The sequence below is a fragment of the Amblyomma maculatum genome, chromosome 3, assembly GCF_055883805.1.
Source record: "Amblyomma maculatum isolate TAMU_Amacu chromosome 3, ASM5588380v1, whole genome shotgun sequence".
Taxonomy (NCBI): Eukaryota; Metazoa; Arthropoda; class Arachnida; order Ixodida; family Ixodidae; genus Amblyomma; species Amblyomma maculatum.
Genome location: NC_139346.1, coordinates 200834494 through 200851567, shown reverse-complemented (window position 1 = coordinate 200851567; position 17074 = coordinate 200834494). Strand labels below are relative to the sequence as shown.

Genomic DNA, 17074 nt, shown 5'->3' with positions numbered 1-17074 from the left:
TGATTATGTCAGGAGATTGAAGTATTACAAAAATGACCCACTCGTAGAACCTTAGTTTATACTTTATTGGAAAAAAAAAAAAGATGAAAACCCATAACAATGTCTCACATTCAATACGTCAACACTCAAGCAAAAAAACAAAGATGAAAAAAAAAAAAGAAAAAAAAAAAAAAAGAGGGGTCCCGATGTCTTCAATAATCACTCGCCTGCACACCCACAGCTAAAGCAGGAGGTTCAGAGTTGCTGCTCTCCACTTCCGCACCCCACTCGTTGAACAAGAAAATGTGAGCGCTCGATGACTCGTGCGCAATGAGACAATGGCGTAAACACCCGGTGTGGTAGTGTGCGTGCAGCACAATGAGGTGATGTGGCCAGCCACCTGTTGTTCACTCAGCCTTGCTCTTCGGCACGTCCTTGTGGTGAAGGAACACACAGCTCAGCAGAAACACACCGACCATCATAGAGAATGCACTTAGGTAGTATGGGTACGCTGACGGAATGAAGCGCTCGTACTGCGTGTGCTGCAGCGGCCTGACCGAAACCTGCGACAAGAGAGTTACCAGCACTTGCAGCTCATGTGGCGATGCCCGTATTCACAAACTATAAACAATGCGAGAAAAAACTATGACACAGTAAGCGACAGCACACAGGCAAGGCTGGCCAAAACTAGTGTTTCAAGTAACTTCAATTTATAGGATAAAGCATGCCAAATTCTGCACACATCAGTGCAATTACACGTCAGGGCGTGTAACATAAATAACCTATTACACATGCAGGCTAAACAGTTAGAAACCACTTAAATAGATGTTCAAATTCGACTGCTACATTTTAAATCAACTGGAGTGGAAAAGGAGAATGCAGCAAGCTTGACTCTGGTTGAACAAAAAAAGATATTCACGGGAACTCAATGCAATGAATGCAGCAGAGTGTGCGCTAGCATTAGCGTCCCCACCCATTGGATAAAGCAGCTGCTGCCGCTGACATGCTCAGATCATGTGAGCGAGTTCGACAATGGGAGTTTTAATGCTACCGAAATAAAATATTTATGAATATACAAGTAAAGCACGCATTTTTTTCAATGCAAGACATATGAGAAGACAACAAATTAAGGTGCTTCACCTGAGTGGATGTGTACAGATGGGTGTAGCCAATGCGGTTATAGTCCACCTTGAATTGATAGACGCCATACACATCTGGCACCTTGAACTGTGCTTCATACTTCTGACCTGCAAGCAAAAAACAGGCTAAGAGGGAAACCTTAGTGGAGGGCTACAGACTAATTTAGACCATGTGTGGTTCTTTAGCGTCCAACACCAGGCAGCACACATGCACCCTTTTGCGTTTTGCCTCCATCAAAACATAGTTAAATAGAGCAAAAAGAGAAACCATCGCTGATTACAAATTCTAGCAGTCATTAACCAAAGAGCAGTTGATGTGAAAGCCCATTTATGATGGAACATTCTTACATTCTACGTTCTTAATTTTACATCATGCCACAAGGCTCAGACAACTGAAGTGGATACAAAGCATCTAACAGTCTTTGTTTCTTCGCTGATTCTGGTTGATGAGGGAACATTTAAAATGTCCTTTTAATTTTTCTTCACCACGACTGAGCACAACAATGGCAACTGCCACCTGAATATGGCACCATGAATGCTCCAACTTATGTTGATCACGCAATATGCGATTTCATTACCGGAGAGGAAAAAGTGCCAACACTGGCCATTCAAGTAATATGTCTGGTCTGGCAAGGAAAAGAAAACACTTCTTAATTCGAGTTAGTACTTGCCCTTCTTTTGAAGCTTGGTCCGCACAAATGGGTCAATACGAACAAACTCCAGTTGCAGGTCATTGGCCTCGAATGGGACCCACTTGTCGCCCTTCAGGATTTCCACCTCAATGCTGTACACCTGTCAGATAGCAATTTGCATTCGAAATTTCACACAGGCTTCAATGCAGAGGTACAATCATACCAGAATGATATAGAGCGCATTCCTCAAATGAAACTTTTATAATGTGTTGTACGAAAGCAAAAATTTAGATAGGTGCGATATATGTTTCCATTTCTGTTATGTGATCTGAGGGAGGTGTTATAATGCCAAAGCATGTTCTGTATTGTTCGAACTGTCAGTATACTTGTTTACCAGTGCCTCCCCCCAAAAAAGCTCAGGGTAAGTACTCACTGAAATCCAAATAAGGACAGATGGGAACATTTTTTGTGTCTCAACAATGAAATAGTCCCCCTGGTCTCCAAAAATTTGCTAAGCTGCTGAATGCCTAGTTCATGCAATATAAATCATATGTGCGACTGCCACAGCCAGATCGTTTTATTTTTTCTCAACAAAAAAGTACAAGCAAACTAGCCAAATGAAGTATAATAAAAAAAAGAGATGCCATCCACCAAAAGCCAGTAATGCACCAAGTATCGTGCATCAAACTAGCCCGCATTATATCTGGAAGCAACTACACTAGATTCTTGCAATTATTTCTTTTTCAGGAATTTAAAACTGAGTTAACTTTGTTTCTCAAGCAGCAATAAAAGTTAGAAGGTGAAGGTAATTAAAAGTCCACCATAAAGTTGAGAAAGAGAGAGAGAGAAAGAACAAACAGCAGTACAACAACAAGCAAGGACTAGCACAACTCACAACATCGTCCATGACGGTGTAGGCCTCTGGTGCACTCTTCTCTCCCCTCTTGTAGTGCTTGATGTTCTGGGCTCTCAGTACACCCTTCTCCTTGAAGACCCACTGGGATAGGGCGACGGCCAAAGCCTGGTTGCCAGATGTGGCGTGCCTGCAAGTGTCGAGTGCCATGCCCTTAAACACACTGTAGTCATCTCACTCCTACCTGCTATTTCACAAGCTTCTTCGAGCACTTCATGATGTGCTGAGCATCCTTCTGTCTCAGTCTCAAATAAAAGCACATCTTAGCTCTAGATTTCCCTCAAACCTTTCCCTCTTGTCGGCCTAGCTCATAAGCTGGAAGGTGCTACTGGAGTCAAATAAAATGTCTCAGCACAGAGGAAGAAAGGCAGGCGCTGTTCATTGCCATTTACAAGCAGTGGTTACTATGCCTTTCAAGTAAAAGCTAACCCTCATACTATTTCATTACACTGAGCTAAAATCTCAATTTGCACTCTCCATACCAGTTGTCCCATTTGCAATTTATTCAACCCCCAAGGTACAGGGTAAACTCAATAATGTAGCATGCACAATGTTCCTAATGGAAAATGTCCTGGTGAACTTTTTATTCTGTTCTTGCTGACAACATGAACATAAAAATTTGCTCTTTCATAAAAACAACCTCACAAAAATGTGAGATGTGGCTTTCAAAGATGGCGCAAAAGAAACTGCCATTTTGCCACACCAAAGTGCCTAACCCTACAGAGGCAGCATCTATAATTATTTGTGAGAAAATTAATTTTGATTAGAAACTAAATGGAATGATTCCGAATAAGTTTACTGCCAGTGAAAATACTACATGTAACACAAAATCAAATGCAGCATCAGCAGTAAGTACTTTTGCACTGAATAATAGAAATGTAGCCCTTGTACATGACTCCAGAGACCAAATTACATAAACAACTCATAAAACTAGTCACAAGCCAATCTATTAGCCTGACTGCTATTGGTCAGTACGTCTGCCGGTCAGGGCCAGCCAAATGGAAATTGATAGGCTTGAGACTAGTTTTGAGAATTGATTGTTGCATACTCAGTGCCAGGACTTTTGCCACACTTATCAGGCCATGCTGTATTATGAACTTAAAGATGAACCCAGATTCCATGGTAAAAGTTTGCAGAGGCAGAAATCACCAAGTCCAAATTTTCATAATGCCTTAAACACTTTGCACATACTTTTTCGAATTGGAAGTGGCTTTCTGGACAGGGGATCCAAAGTACTTGTCGCTGAAGAACTCCAGGGACCCAGAGAACACTATGCGGGCATTGTTTCTTGCTTGCAGTGCAGATATGAGCAACGTGTTCTTACCAACGGCATGGGGGTACTGCAAAGAAAGGTCTTTGTCAGTGACTGCCATGCAATACAAAACCATTCCAGAGGGATTGGCCGATAATGACTTGTGCACACCTCGGTGATCTTGTTGTCCGGATTACTGCTGTAGGCAGTTGATGATGCAGTCAGCACTTCCAGGACTAGAGGATTTTCCTGATCAGAGATGATGCTGCAAATGTATTGCGCCACGGTACAGTATTCTGAATGCAATGAAAAATGAGCTGGCACTAGATGGAAGTGCTTGTAAGAAGCTTCCCGACGTACCCAACACCTTTGAAGAGGAGAGGCGGTATGTCTTTGCTCCCAATCACTGTGGGAGCATCCAGCAGGTTTTCAGGATCAGCAACAATCGTTGTATGCTGCAACGCACAACAAGGCCAATGATTCTCAAAACGGTAATCAAACTCCAGCAACCAAATTCTCAAGCTGCACAATAAATGTTTTTTCCACGCGACATATTCACCATCAGACTTTTGAGTTCGGGGCAGTATTTCAACAAAAGGCTGTAATTCATGACCAAGCTGCATATCAATAATTCAGACTTAAAGGGGGAAGAAGGAATAAATAACGCAGAGTTCGAATTTACGGGAGCTTATTAACGCATCTGGTTTTTATGGGACGAACATTCTAGTTAAACGCAAGCATGAATTAACGAGAGTTCACGGTAAACATGTCTTATGCTGAAACCTTCCAGTTACAAGACAAAAATAAGGCAAGACAGAAGGCTAGCCTCACGAAACCGGTGAAATATTTAGCAGCGTGCCTACCTTGCCTTCATCTGACACATCGTAGTTGAGGTGGTCAATCACATAACTGCCTTCTTCGTCAATCTCGAAGCCACATTCGTTGGCCAGCTCACGGATAACGTCGCCTTATAGGAATAAACAATACAGTCAGGGAAACAGCCTGAGAGTTACAACCGCGAGCACGGTAGGCAAACCACACGCACCGACATTGGAGCTGGCAGCCGCCAAGATATTGCCTCCATCGTCGACGAACTCGGTGAGAGCTTGGACGTTGATGGTGCCTCCGAATTCTGAACGAAAAACGAAAGACGACAAGAAAATAAGGTAAGCATTGCGTGAATTGTTACCCTGCGAGGGATACCGGCGTTCGCCTACCTTCTACCGAAGGCGAGAACAAGATCAAGTGCTTGTACAGGTATTCTCCATATTTCTTCAGAGACAACGCCGGGTCATCGGCAGACTTGAAAGTAAGCTTAAAACCGCGATCTGAAAGAAGAAGTGAGATTAATTCAGTGGTAAAAAATTGGTTACAGATAGCGCGTGTGTATCGTGGGGGTGCACGTCAACACTTCGGAAGTTGCTCGGTGCTGAACTTACCTTGCAAGGATTTGAAGAATATTGAATGCGTCTCTTTTATAGCTAGATTATCTAACAGTACAAGTGTATCTCCCCCACAAAAAACCTGGGGTAATAACACTGAAAACAGGAACAAATAGGAAACTAAATACACTATCAGAGCCATGTTGTTGATGCCGGCAGTAGCCACGGCAGCACCCGCTTCCACGTGTAAAAGTCCGATGGCGTATTCATCCGCGTAGCAAAAGTCGCAGAGTAATCAAATTTCAAGAATAATTCAACATATACGACGTACGTTTACATGCTTACCCCAAGAAGTTAAAAAATATATACTTATTTTGCTTGAGTCAAGGTATTAAAATATACTGATAGAACTATTTCTTTATCTAGAGTTGCCTTTGCTGCCTTTGCTGCCTTTGCCACTATCTCAACAAGAGCTGAGCCAATCAAAATTGGCCAACGTAAAAGCGAAAACGAACTTGTATGTAGTACAAGGATTAAAGCAGGGGAGGCAATGTTAAATCCTATCAAGTGCGAAAAAAATCTTATCTTGCAGTCAGTAATGCAGCTTGCTATGACATAGTACGTTACAAAATTTTCTTTAAGAAAAAAAAAATTTATCAGAGCGCCTACATTAGTGGCATCGGGATTCGGTGTTGGCAACGTCCTTTCTAGCAAACATGGAAGCTGTCGAAGACGTGCTAAGCGATGCTTTCCCCGATATTGACGAAGATTTATTTGACTACCTCGAAGGTATGTTAACTGCTCTGTTGCAAGAGTGCACCTTGGGTTAGTTACACATTTCATTGCTTGTATGGGCAGAAAGTGTCGATGTATTCGAAACTAACCGGATCTCCAGTCGGCACATCGAAATCTCATTCATATAGCATTTGCAACTTCACACAACGCTTCAGCTTATTTTCTTCCAAAAATAGTCCAAGTTGATCGGGGTTTACGTTGTCGACTTCTTTGGCATTTATGTTGCTCACCAAAATGTGTGATGCTGCGACCATTTACTTTGTAAATTAGTCAGGAGTCCGAGTCCGGAAGTGGTGGGAACTAGTTTCGCCTTCCTAGCTGTCAACACTTATCACTCGTTGGCGGTGCTAAGCAAAGGGCTAAATGAACAGGGGAAAAAAAGAAGAAGAAAAAAAAAAAAAACACGCGAAGGCGCCCGCTTGATTTTGTTCTGCGCGCACAGGCGTGCTGGATGGTGGCAAGGAGGACTTTTCCACTTGCGATGAAGTCTACGATGCTGTCGGCGAGATGCTCCTGGAAATAGCCGGCGACACCAAAGACGAGAATGAAATCAGGGAGATCTGTGCTCGTCTCCTGCACGTCATGAAAGGGTACGACGGCGAATTTGTTTTGTCGCTGAGAGTCTGTGGTAGATTTATTGAATAAGGAGTGGAGCGGAATCATAAAAATCACAGTCAGGGACCTGTAACGTTCCTCGTGCTCCCGAATGAGTGAAAACGATGTTGAAACCGTGCCGCTGTCAAATCGAGTCAAACTGACGATCCGGCCTCCAAGCGGGCGCATTTCTTACCTCTTCTTTTTTAGCAAGGCTGTAATGCGGCTCCTGTAATGGTTACTGGGCTTGTAAACTTGGTGTCCTTTTAACAGGCTCTATTACTTGCCTTATAATCTGCAACATTTCGTAAGCCCATTTTTGCAGTAATCATTATTAGTTGCACGGTTATAGTGGGAGTAATGCTGTCAACACTGAAAACATATGAATCTTCTTTCTATTATTCTGTTGCAAAATATTGAAAACAAGTGAGGTTTAAACCTTCGGTTTATTTGTTGGTTTCCAGCAATCAGCACGCAGCTTTGCATATTTAGCCCTAAAGTTGGTTCATGTTGGTGCACCAATAAAAAAGAGAGCCGCTTTAATCTTCTGTTGCTAGATATTTTAACGGGCCTAACAAATCATTAGCATTTCTTTAGCAGTTATTTGGTTAAATTTAGTATCGATATGCACTGACCTATCTGTGGTTTTGACTGTCTGTGTATGGATTTGTTGCTAAAGCTTCAGGGCAGCTGGTACTGGTGCCGAATTACACTACTGTCACAAAATGATCAGCTAGCCCCGCTCGTATTGGTTGATTCCAAACGGAGGCTGATGTAAAATTTTCACAAACTAGAAAACCGTGACAGTGTTTTTGTTGTGATCATAGCGTAATTCAGCCCCAGATGGCTTGAACAATGTGTACAATGTGCTGAAAAGAGTGAAATAAGTGAACTGCCTCTTAAAAGCAGAAATTTTGGTAGGTAGCAAGGAATGCAGGTTTTGTTTTAGTACATTTATTGTCTGAGTAGTAATAGAGACATTTAAAACGAAATAGCTGGGAAGGCATAAAGTATTGAAACATAATGCCATCATGGTTGTTGTAAGCTTGGAATGTTTCTTTGGAAATTCGCAATTTGCCTAGTATATAGATTGACATACTGTGCCTTGCAGTTAGCTTAGTGAAGCACTACTCACCAGTCAGGAGTGCAGTCAGTTTTACGAGCTGTATGCCCACATGCCTTTCCTGCCAAACTGTCATTAGACATTAAAACTAGTGAGCATGATTAATATGAGAGTAAGATTATTGCATTTGCTTAAACAGGTAGACGATGAAAAATATGGATTTCAAGAGAGGTCATGAATCTGCACTATTCTTCTTGTGCATGGTATGGAATCTATTTCATTGTGGCATATTTGATTTATTAAAAAAAAAAAAAAAAGAAATGTCATAAGCAGTAGAATTCCTGGGTACGTGCTCTGGGTGTGGTTTCCATTCCACTGTATTTAGCCGATGGGGTATAAGGTGTGCATAGAAGCTGTAGCGCCCCATATCACCATGATGTGTCTTTGTGTGATTCTGTTGATTGTGCCTAACAGGGAAACGGATACTCAGAACGGGGGCATGAACAGTGCCCCTGCGAAAGTTCTCAATGCCCCCGTACAATTGAAGGCTCTGGCTGCGGAATTTGAAACCAACACTGATGAAGTTCAAAGCATTTGGATGAAGCAGAGAGACAGCTCATTGGTAAGAAGGCTTGAGTCATGGAAGAATAACATTTCTTGTATGGTTATTTAGCAAGGTATATTGCAGAAAGAATGAGGCGCGTAAGGTTTGATCGCGTGTTCTGTTTGTAACACTTTATCTGATGCAGCCGTACATCATGAACTTCACCACAGAATTTGTTCACAAACAGCAGTTATTTTGGACAGAACCTTTCACAGTGTTTTTTAGATTCCCAAATGCCCCAACACTCTGAAGGCATAAATCGTATCATGCCACAAAGCAAAAGAATAAGAAGTAATATAATGCACTGTAAATCAGTTATGTAAACAAAGGTGGAAGTGCTGTTCTATTTGTTCCATTCTGCTCCAAACAGTTTTATCTCCTCCATCCTGCTCCTAAACTTGAAATTACTCCATAACTGCTCCATCAAATTTTGCAAAACATGGGTTTGCCACACAGTGTGCCATTAATGGTATTGCTTATGAAAGATGCAATTTTACTAATCCACTCTGAGAAATGCTGCAAGTGACGACTTGTTGTGAGCTGCACGTATACATGGTAAATACTGCCTTGGTCAACAAAACGCTGATGGCACAGGTATAATGCATTTTGCAATGGGCCTAATACAATGCTCTGCTACTTTATCAGACACATTTTGAAAAATTCTCCCGCCTCATTCGGAGGCTGATTTGCACTGAAACCACGCAGAAAACTTGCGCTCTGTTGTTGTGTAGTAAATCTTACAGCGGTTCTTGCCTTGTTTGGTCCCACATGATGAGAAACCAGAACCGTCTGTAACGAGACTCAAGGAGCAAAAGAAGCAAACGCCAATTTCCCACCGAAGGGCAGCAGTGGCACCATCTAGCACTACTACAAGAACGTGCCAAGCTTGCTTCGGCGCTTTTGAGCTGTGCGCTTTTCTCCAGCGACGCTAGATGAGTCCATTGCTGCCTTTTGCTGGAGAGTGTGTTAGCGTCTTGCTTCTCAGTCTCGTTGTAGACGGTTCTGGTTTCTCATAATGCTCGGTAAAACCAAGTAAGCACCATGGTCAACCTACCACGTAAAGAAGGGGACAACAACGCGCAAGCTTTCTGCGTGGTTTAGTGCAAATGAGCCTCCGGTTGAGGCAGGAGAATTTTCCAAAAGGCATACGATAAAGTTGCAGAACTGTACATGTAAAATTTTCACAAACTAGAAAACCGTTGAGCACAATAAATATTTGTTTGCAAGTAAATAAATACTTGTTGAAAGGAAATTTAAAACAAGCCACATGTGATTGATGGGCATTGTGAAAAAAATGCTCTGTGCACATGACATGGTACCTTCTCCTGGCCTTTTGAATCATCATTAGTGGGAGAAGCAAGACCATTGAGCGAAGCAGACGCCACCCACTGCCACGAGGTATTAGGAAATTTGTCCACCTGCGAGGAATTGCACAAGTTGTTCTAATGGTTCTGTTTTGAAAACAAGCATTTGTTTTACCATCACGCCTCTGTTAATAACAAACGTGTCTAGCCTATGTCAGACGAAAGCATACTTGAAGCTTTATGGGTGCCACACATGAAGGTATCAATCATGAGAAATGTCTTGTAGAGTGTTAGAAAGCCATAAAGGCTTATCGCCAGTGTGTTGAAATCAAGGCTACCACAGCGTTGCTCAAGTGAAAACATGAGGAGTCATTGGCAGAAGGTTGTGAAGTAAAGAGTCTGGAGGAGGAAAAGGCTGCCCTTCACTGCCATCTAGCATGTCATGTAGTACTCCCAGGGAGAACCCTGAAGGCACTGCTGACCAGTGGCAAGAAATTTATCAACACAGGCATGTAATCAAAAAGGATATGCACAAGATAGAGAGCAGAAATGTGCTGCCCATTGATGTGAACTACAAAAACTGGTGGTGCTTGAGTGCATCAAAGTAGTAGAATCCACAATTGAATCTGTCAAGTCAAAATAGTCGAAAACCTTTAATTAAAACTGATGTTCAGTTATGCAGTGTAGAAGCAAGCATTCTGTTTGCTGCTACTCTGTTCCAAATTGTTGCTCAGGTCAGATGTGTTATTTTAATCATCAGTACACCCCCCAAATGTGTAACCTTCGTTATACAGTGCTTAGTGACTTGCAAGTCGACACTTGCGCGTCCAGGTACAAAAAATATGAGGGCGTACATGTTTTGGCTGTTTGTCTTGTCAGAGTTGTGTGGGTAGCCAGCAAAGCATTGAACATTGAATAAAAAGGAATGAAATTGGGTATTTTTGCTTGTTCAGAATAGAAAATTGCAATTATTGAAAGCCTTTGACCCTAGAAACATGCTCCAAAACACAATTCTAGGCTCCAAAATTTGTTTTATTCCTCCTCCAAAATGTTCGATTCTGCTTCTACTCTTGAATGACAAGCGTGGGACATAAATAGGTACATGTTCATTCGAAAACATACAGCAGAGGCATAGTTACCTATTGTTTAAGTATTCATATTCAGTGTTGGGCATGTTTCTTTGGGTGCTTGTCTTTGAGGAGTTGAAACAACAACCACAGATTTGAAAAAGTGTGGGTAAAATTTATTCACAATGCATTTGGGAGTTTGGCATCATAGTTCATTAGTAGCTATGGCATTTCTGCTTTGCCAAGCGAGAGAAGGAAAGTTGTAATTTGATGTCACAGCCGACACTTCTTATTCAGAGTTCTCTCCTAGTTGCATGTTTACATTTTATACATCCTTCTTTCAATATCTTGATCTTAGGTTGTGTCTAGAGTGGCTTGTATATAAATTTTTCTAGTGTAAGGTGTGCCCCTCGTGCCCATTTTTTTTTAGGGCTCAGCCTGCATCACAATTTTTTTGGGGTAAAAAAAAAACGAATTGGGAGTGGATATCCTACATTTTACAAATGGCTCATCAATTTCTGTCTCTGAAAGCACAAGTGACCAAATTTACTCTGCCCTGAAGGTATAGCATGTTTTTTTTTTTTTGGCAATCCACTTGCATCACCAGTCAAGCCTGCAGCACTTTCTTTCTGACGACTCCATATGCAAATTCATGTCATACCTTTTTTTACATTGTATGCTGTGCTGCAAGTTTTTAGCTGCGGCATTTTTAGGATTGTGGCAATGTAAGCAGTAGCTCATGAGCTGATGTGTTGCTTGTTATATTTCTGCCCATATTTAGCAAGTTGATCAGAAGAAGCTGGAAAAAGCTGAGGCCAGATTGAAACAGAAGCAAGAGAAACGAGAAGTCAGTGGAGACAAAGTGACACCTGTGTAAGTGCAGTCTGTGACTGTAGTTCGCAATTTTATTTTTTTTTTAGTTTAGGATATACGGCACTTTCTTACGATGGCCTTGAAACTGGGCTTATCAACAAATTGACAATTAAAAATGCAGTAAAAAGCAAAAAAAGAAAAAATGTGATGTAAAAGAAAAAAAGACTGCTGTTGAAATACAGCACTACTATTGACACTACAATACAAAATGGGAAAACTATAAAAAAAACATATAAACTATATAAACTGTGAAAAAAAAAGAAGACCTACTCTGACAATACAAGTTGTCAGAATTCAGTTATTTAAAAATTGGTGCTGTTTAGTAGGTTAGGGGGAAATTTGCTACATTCTTGCTCCAGTCTAAACACTTTTGTTATCTATGCGGGAAAGGTATAGGAACCTTCTTATTGCTGAGAAGTGTAGCTATGTTGTCAGTGTTGTTGTGTTGTTATATTGTTATTGTAATATGTTGAACAGTTTTACAACAGATCAGTGTGATTCATAAAGGACAGAATGTCCTATAGTCTCTCCGTCATCGATGGTGTGACATACGGTTGACAGTGACTGACAAATGCCCCCATTATGGTGTTTCATTGGAACTGTGTGGTGTGAAGCACTTGTTGTGGACTTGCCTAGCTTCGGCTTCTGTGAGGCAACACTTCCTAAAAAAAATAGGCCTGCAGTGGAACCTAGAATAGGACTATCGCAAGTGAGCGCTGGATAATCGCTGTATGGGAACGTTTGTGATTTTTTAAGCTAGACCAGTTTACACTTCTCCTTCTAACATTTTCCCATACTCCCCCTCCCTTTCTCACTATGCCCACTGACAAACATCTTGAAGAAATAAAAAGAAAAAGATATTCAACGGCAAGTGAACATGAGCATGTGTGCAGAAAGGTGCCCAGCGAACACAATGCATGAAAAATTGCAAGAAACTGTGAGGTGGCCACAGCACAATGCCACGCAAATATATTTAGTATCCCGTGACCAGTTGCTGTAGTTCTAAGTAGTCAGTAGCACGGAAATAGCACGTGGTTAGGGCTGAAGTGAGATGATGTACTTGTTCGCATGCTGCAGAAATGGCTGTTGAAGAGCTCAGCAGTTTTCTATTTTTTGTGCAATAAGCAGGAAGTTGTCTACTCCATTTTTGTCAAGTTTTCAGAACTTCAAGAAATCTTAGATTAACTTTGTTAGGCTGCAATTTAAGTAATATTGCATAGCATGCTGTACTGAATTTACTTGATGCACAAAATTTCAACAGACACTTCCTTTGCTTTCGTTGATCATTTTTATTTTAAGGTGCAAGATTTCTCATGTGTTCCAAGTAGCTCAGTTGCATGTTTTTTTTTCCCTGCAATACTCTCCCCTATAGCGAATTACTTTAATCTTGCATATTCTTGTTGAACTTTGAACGGTATAGATTATCGATTGTCAGTACATGTTTATATGGCTTAGTGTTTGAGGAATGTGACAAAAAGTTTCATATTTTCCTGGAGAACTATCTTTGAGCAAAAATGCTATGATTCAGGCAATGGTGGAACACTTGTAAGTATTCTTCCACTTGTTTCTTCTGGGCATGGCAAAACGAAAAGAGCAGCCCTTTGGCTGAAAAAACTGGCAGTATGAAATTCTCGATAGCGTGAAGCCTTCAGACATTTTGGCATTACGGAATTGTCTTAGTGACCCAGTGACCTTAGTGACCCAAAAATACATTTTTCACAGAATGGAAATTCAAGGTCACAGTTTTAAGCCACATTGTGATGCCACATGGCCCCTTGATTTGTAATGCTATACTGCAATTTTCATCCAAATAACATGATCTGCACATTGTGCCTTAACTGAGGGTTATTTGGAAATACTTTTTCTGCGCAGTATGCATATGAATGTGGAACCATTTCTTGGCTGGGATCAAATTTGAATCGTCTCTTGGAAATGTTTGTAAATCTTGTATGTGCGGTGGATTTAACTTCCATCATTTTTAAGTGAAAACTGCATTTGCATTTAGCAGCTTGCAGTTGTTTCCTACAAATGTATTTTTACATTTGCAAATATGTACAACTGCCACATGGCACTGTGAGTCTTATTCATTGTGGTTGCATAGATGCACTATGTTCTTTGCAGCTTCAGAACCTGCGATGTGTGTCAGTTTCCTTTTTTGGTTTTTGTCAGCTGTATAGCTTGTCATCAGCATTCTCTGTCTGTTTTATCTTATTTCATCAGTCAGTGAGTCGTTATTGATTATTGGATATATTTTCAATTGGTACTTGCTCATCAAAAGTTAGACACTGAAAATTTTGCAGCATCACTGTCACCTGTGCGATTCCTAAATGTGTGGTGCCTTCTCAATGCAGCCAACCTGTCCTGAAGGCAGCCACGGCGAGTCAAGCAGTGAGTAAGAGGGAGGCCCGCATGGAAAGCAAGGGCAACAACCGTGCAACGGACATTCGCATAGAAAACTTTGACATCGCTTTTGGTGACAAGTAAGTGCGGACATCCGGATGTAGCTTTGGAGGACAGGGTTCAGTAGGGGGAGGGGTTTGTAATTCTCCTCTTTCTCTCTTTTCCAGAACACTCTTGCAAGGAGCCAACCTAACTCTAGCCTGCGGAAGACGATATGGGCTTGTTGGCCGGAACGGCATCGGAAAGACCACCCTTCTACGAATGATCTCCAGGTTGGCAAATTTATTTATTTGAAGAGCTTGCATTGGGAACATGCAGTGTGCCTGTTATGATAGTAACTCCTTTTAATGGACCAGGAAAGGATGGTTTGCTGTTGTGCTTGAGTCTTTTTTTTTCTTGAGCCTGATGTGCATCAAAAATTCTTGGACAAAAATGCTGCCACTTCACTAGGTGTGAAGTCAATGATTATGAAAACATTGTTAGTCACAGATTCCCTGTATTGATAATTACGTGGGGAGTCAAGGAACATGGTGGAGAGTCTGTGCACATTTTCTTTTCCTGTAGTGGCCAGCTGAGGATTCCATCGCACATTTCTGTGCTTCACGTGGAACAAGAAGTGGTTGGCGACGATACCACAGCGCTCGACAGTGTCCTCTCCTGTGATGAAACGAGGCAGCGGTTGCTGAACGAAGAGAAGGAACTCACTGCCAAAGTGTGAGTTTGCTCATACTGTGCATGCGGCCCACATTGGCGCCTGCTTCATGTCAGCCTGAGAAAAGCAGCTCTGTCCTTTAATGACTGCTTTGCCCAATTTGGGTCAGCTTGAGGGCTTTGGGAGGGAAATGATATGTCTGAATTTCTCTGATGGCTTGACGGAACGCAAGAATGTGAGAGGTGTGCACTATGAGCTAGATAATGGATGCTTGGTGAGGTTCTTGGCCCCTTGTGTGGAAACCATAATATTGTTTTTGTTTGCTTGTTCTTGCAGATCTGAAGGAGACGATCCTGCACTAAATGAAAGGCTGTCCAAGGTGTACGCAGAGCTGCAGCACATAGATGCAGACAAGGCACCTGCAAGAGCCTCCGTTATCCTGGCTGGTCTGGGCTTTTCCCCAGCAATGCAGCAAAAAAAGACCAGGTATGCTGCTTGTTCACTTTTGCCGTTATGTTTATGCTAAGTCACCAGTGAATTCATTGCTGTTGGTGACCGCTAGCAGCAGAACACCTTTTGATTCTTGACTACCATAACATTAAATGGTAATGAAAAATGAAAGCTATGCATGCACAACAAGGCTTCTTTGCATGAACCCGGCAGGTGCGAACCAAGCCATTGCCGGGTGAGGTGAGGTTGTTGAGGCTCGACTGCTGCACATTTACACAAACTTTATGTTATTGAGACTGAGTTAAGCAAGTTTTGTGTGTGCTGCTCTGTCTTACTGATAACCCAAAATGCGATTTGCAGCAAGTATCTAGCAAGTCAGCTTAAACATTGCAGGCAAGTTGTTAACCCTGCATTTTCATCCTTTTTGCCTTTTAAGGGAACACACATTTACACGAACTTTACAGCTGTTTTATAACCAATTATTGAGCCCAGCCATGCCATGCCATGCTAAATGCCATGGCAGCAAACAGCTTGTTGTAGGTGGAGTTTATGAGCCAAACACATGGGAAGGATTACCGGGACGCTCATGTGGACTTGCAGCGCAGGTATAGTGATGCCTTACGCAGCAAGGAATTGTCTATGACTAAGGAATTATGAAGGACATTCTCGCTGTTCTTGGAGGGTGGAATAGCAAATAAATTCTAATTGTACTAAGTTATAGGGAGGCTGAGCGCGAGACAGACGAGGACAAGAGAGGCACACAGGACGAGCGCTCGTCCTGTGTGCCTCTCTTGTCCTCGTCTGTCTCGCGCTAAGCCTCCTTGTAAATCATGTCCTACTGTCTGGCCCAGAAAACCACTTTGCTCAAGTAGTGAGTTATGACTGTCATGTAAGATGCTGCCTGTGGCCACTAGTATAAACAAATAGTACACATATAGCACACTGCGTTGGCCCAATAGCATTAATGATGAAACAAATCATGGTTATGTGCAGCATTGGGTACTAGCAAAATGATGTGGGGCATTTCATTTTCCTTGTTTGTGAATTTATACTTTTAAGAGGTGATTTGGCAGGGTTCAGTCGAAAGAAGCCACCTTGGAAGAATTTATTATGTCGCATTCTTAAAGGGACAATGCAGCAATGTTTACTAAGGTAGAAAATATACACAAACAGTTAGTATTTCATAGCTCGTCACTGCACCACAAACAGTCTTTAAGCTAGCTTCACTAACGCCAAAGATATTGGCAATCAAATGTGATGTTCTTCCTACCCCCAAAAAATATAATAGGAAAACGGGTCAGAAGGGCTGCATTGCGCTGCACCCCGACCAACGCAAAGCAAAGGCACAGAGCTTACTCGGCATGTCTTTCTTTTCTTTTTTCTTCTTCTTTTTTGTATCGCAGAGTTGCCTCGTGGCAGCACTCGAAAAAGTCAGCGTCTTTGAGTCTGTCTTTTCAACTAGCATGAAACTCTGAGCGTTCTCGTTTTTTTACACCACCGCGGGGCACTTTGTTTAAAGAGATGCTGGCGCAACTCTACCCAATTATTATCAGTGGAAATGATTCTTTGGTGGATTTTTTGTCGCTTTCTGTCTGTGTTGTGTTCGTTTATTTGCAAAAGACACATCAGCGAAAAAAAAAAAAAAAAGACTTCCTTCCAGCCGTTTTAGTTTGTGACATTCTTACAAAAAAAAGGGATGGGTTGCCATCATTTTGGATTGAAACTGTATAAATAATATGTAGTGTGAGCACTTTTTGTGACCTTCATCCACATCTATGATTACTCATCACCATTCGCTCCACATAAACTTATCTGTGAATCGTCAGCAACATTCGGTGTGATCATTCAACACCATTGTTGGCAGTGCCAAAAAAGCTCACTCGCCCAGCTTACAATGGTGAAGGTGCTGGGTTTATATATATGTATATATATATATATATATATATATATATATATATATATATATATATATATA

The 17074-nt window shown here is 41.6% G+C and overlaps 2 protein-coding genes across 3 annotated transcripts in view; one reads left to right on the top strand and one right to left on the bottom strand.

The window, feature by feature from the left end:
* Positions 1-46: 46 nt before the first annotated feature.
* Ost48 (dolichyl-diphosphooligosaccharide--protein glycosyltransferase non-catalytic subunit Ost48) lies at positions 47-5617 on the bottom strand. The gene is made up of 11 exons (XM_084599244.1): positions 5355-5617; positions 5133-5243; positions 4961-5047; positions 4779-4882; positions 4276-4370; positions 4087-4180; positions 3855-4003; positions 2646-2793; positions 1790-1910; positions 1120-1226; positions 47-542 (listed from the first exon to the last, which is right to left on the bottom strand). The coding sequence occupies exons 1-11, from the start codon at positions 5497-5499 to the stop codon at positions 387-389; spliced, it is 1317 nt and encodes a 438-aa protein (XP_084455370.1). The 5' UTR covers positions 5500-5617; the 3' UTR covers positions 47-386.
* Positions 5618-5809: 192 nt separating this feature from the next.
* Positions 5810-17074, top strand: part of LOC146197427 (ATP-binding cassette sub-family F member 3) — a 50300-nt gene continuing 39035 nt past the window's right edge. The window contains exons 1-8 of one of the 2 annotated variants that reach the window (XM_084599241.1): positions 5810-6086; positions 6535-6682; positions 8224-8371; positions 11506-11597; positions 13949-14077; positions 14165-14269; positions 14562-14711; positions 14986-15135. In XM_084599241.1, the coding sequence (XP_084455367.1) occupies positions 6014-6086; positions 6535-6682; positions 8224-8371; positions 11506-11597; positions 13949-14077; positions 14165-14269; positions 14562-14711; positions 14986-15135 (995 nt within the window). In that variant the 5' untranslated portion in view covers positions 5810-6013. The remainder of the gene's footprint in view (positions 6087-6534; positions 6683-8223; positions 8372-11505; positions 11598-13948; positions 14078-14164; positions 14270-14561; positions 14712-14985; positions 15136-17074) is intronic. The other variant, XM_084599242.1, reaches the window with a different exon arrangement.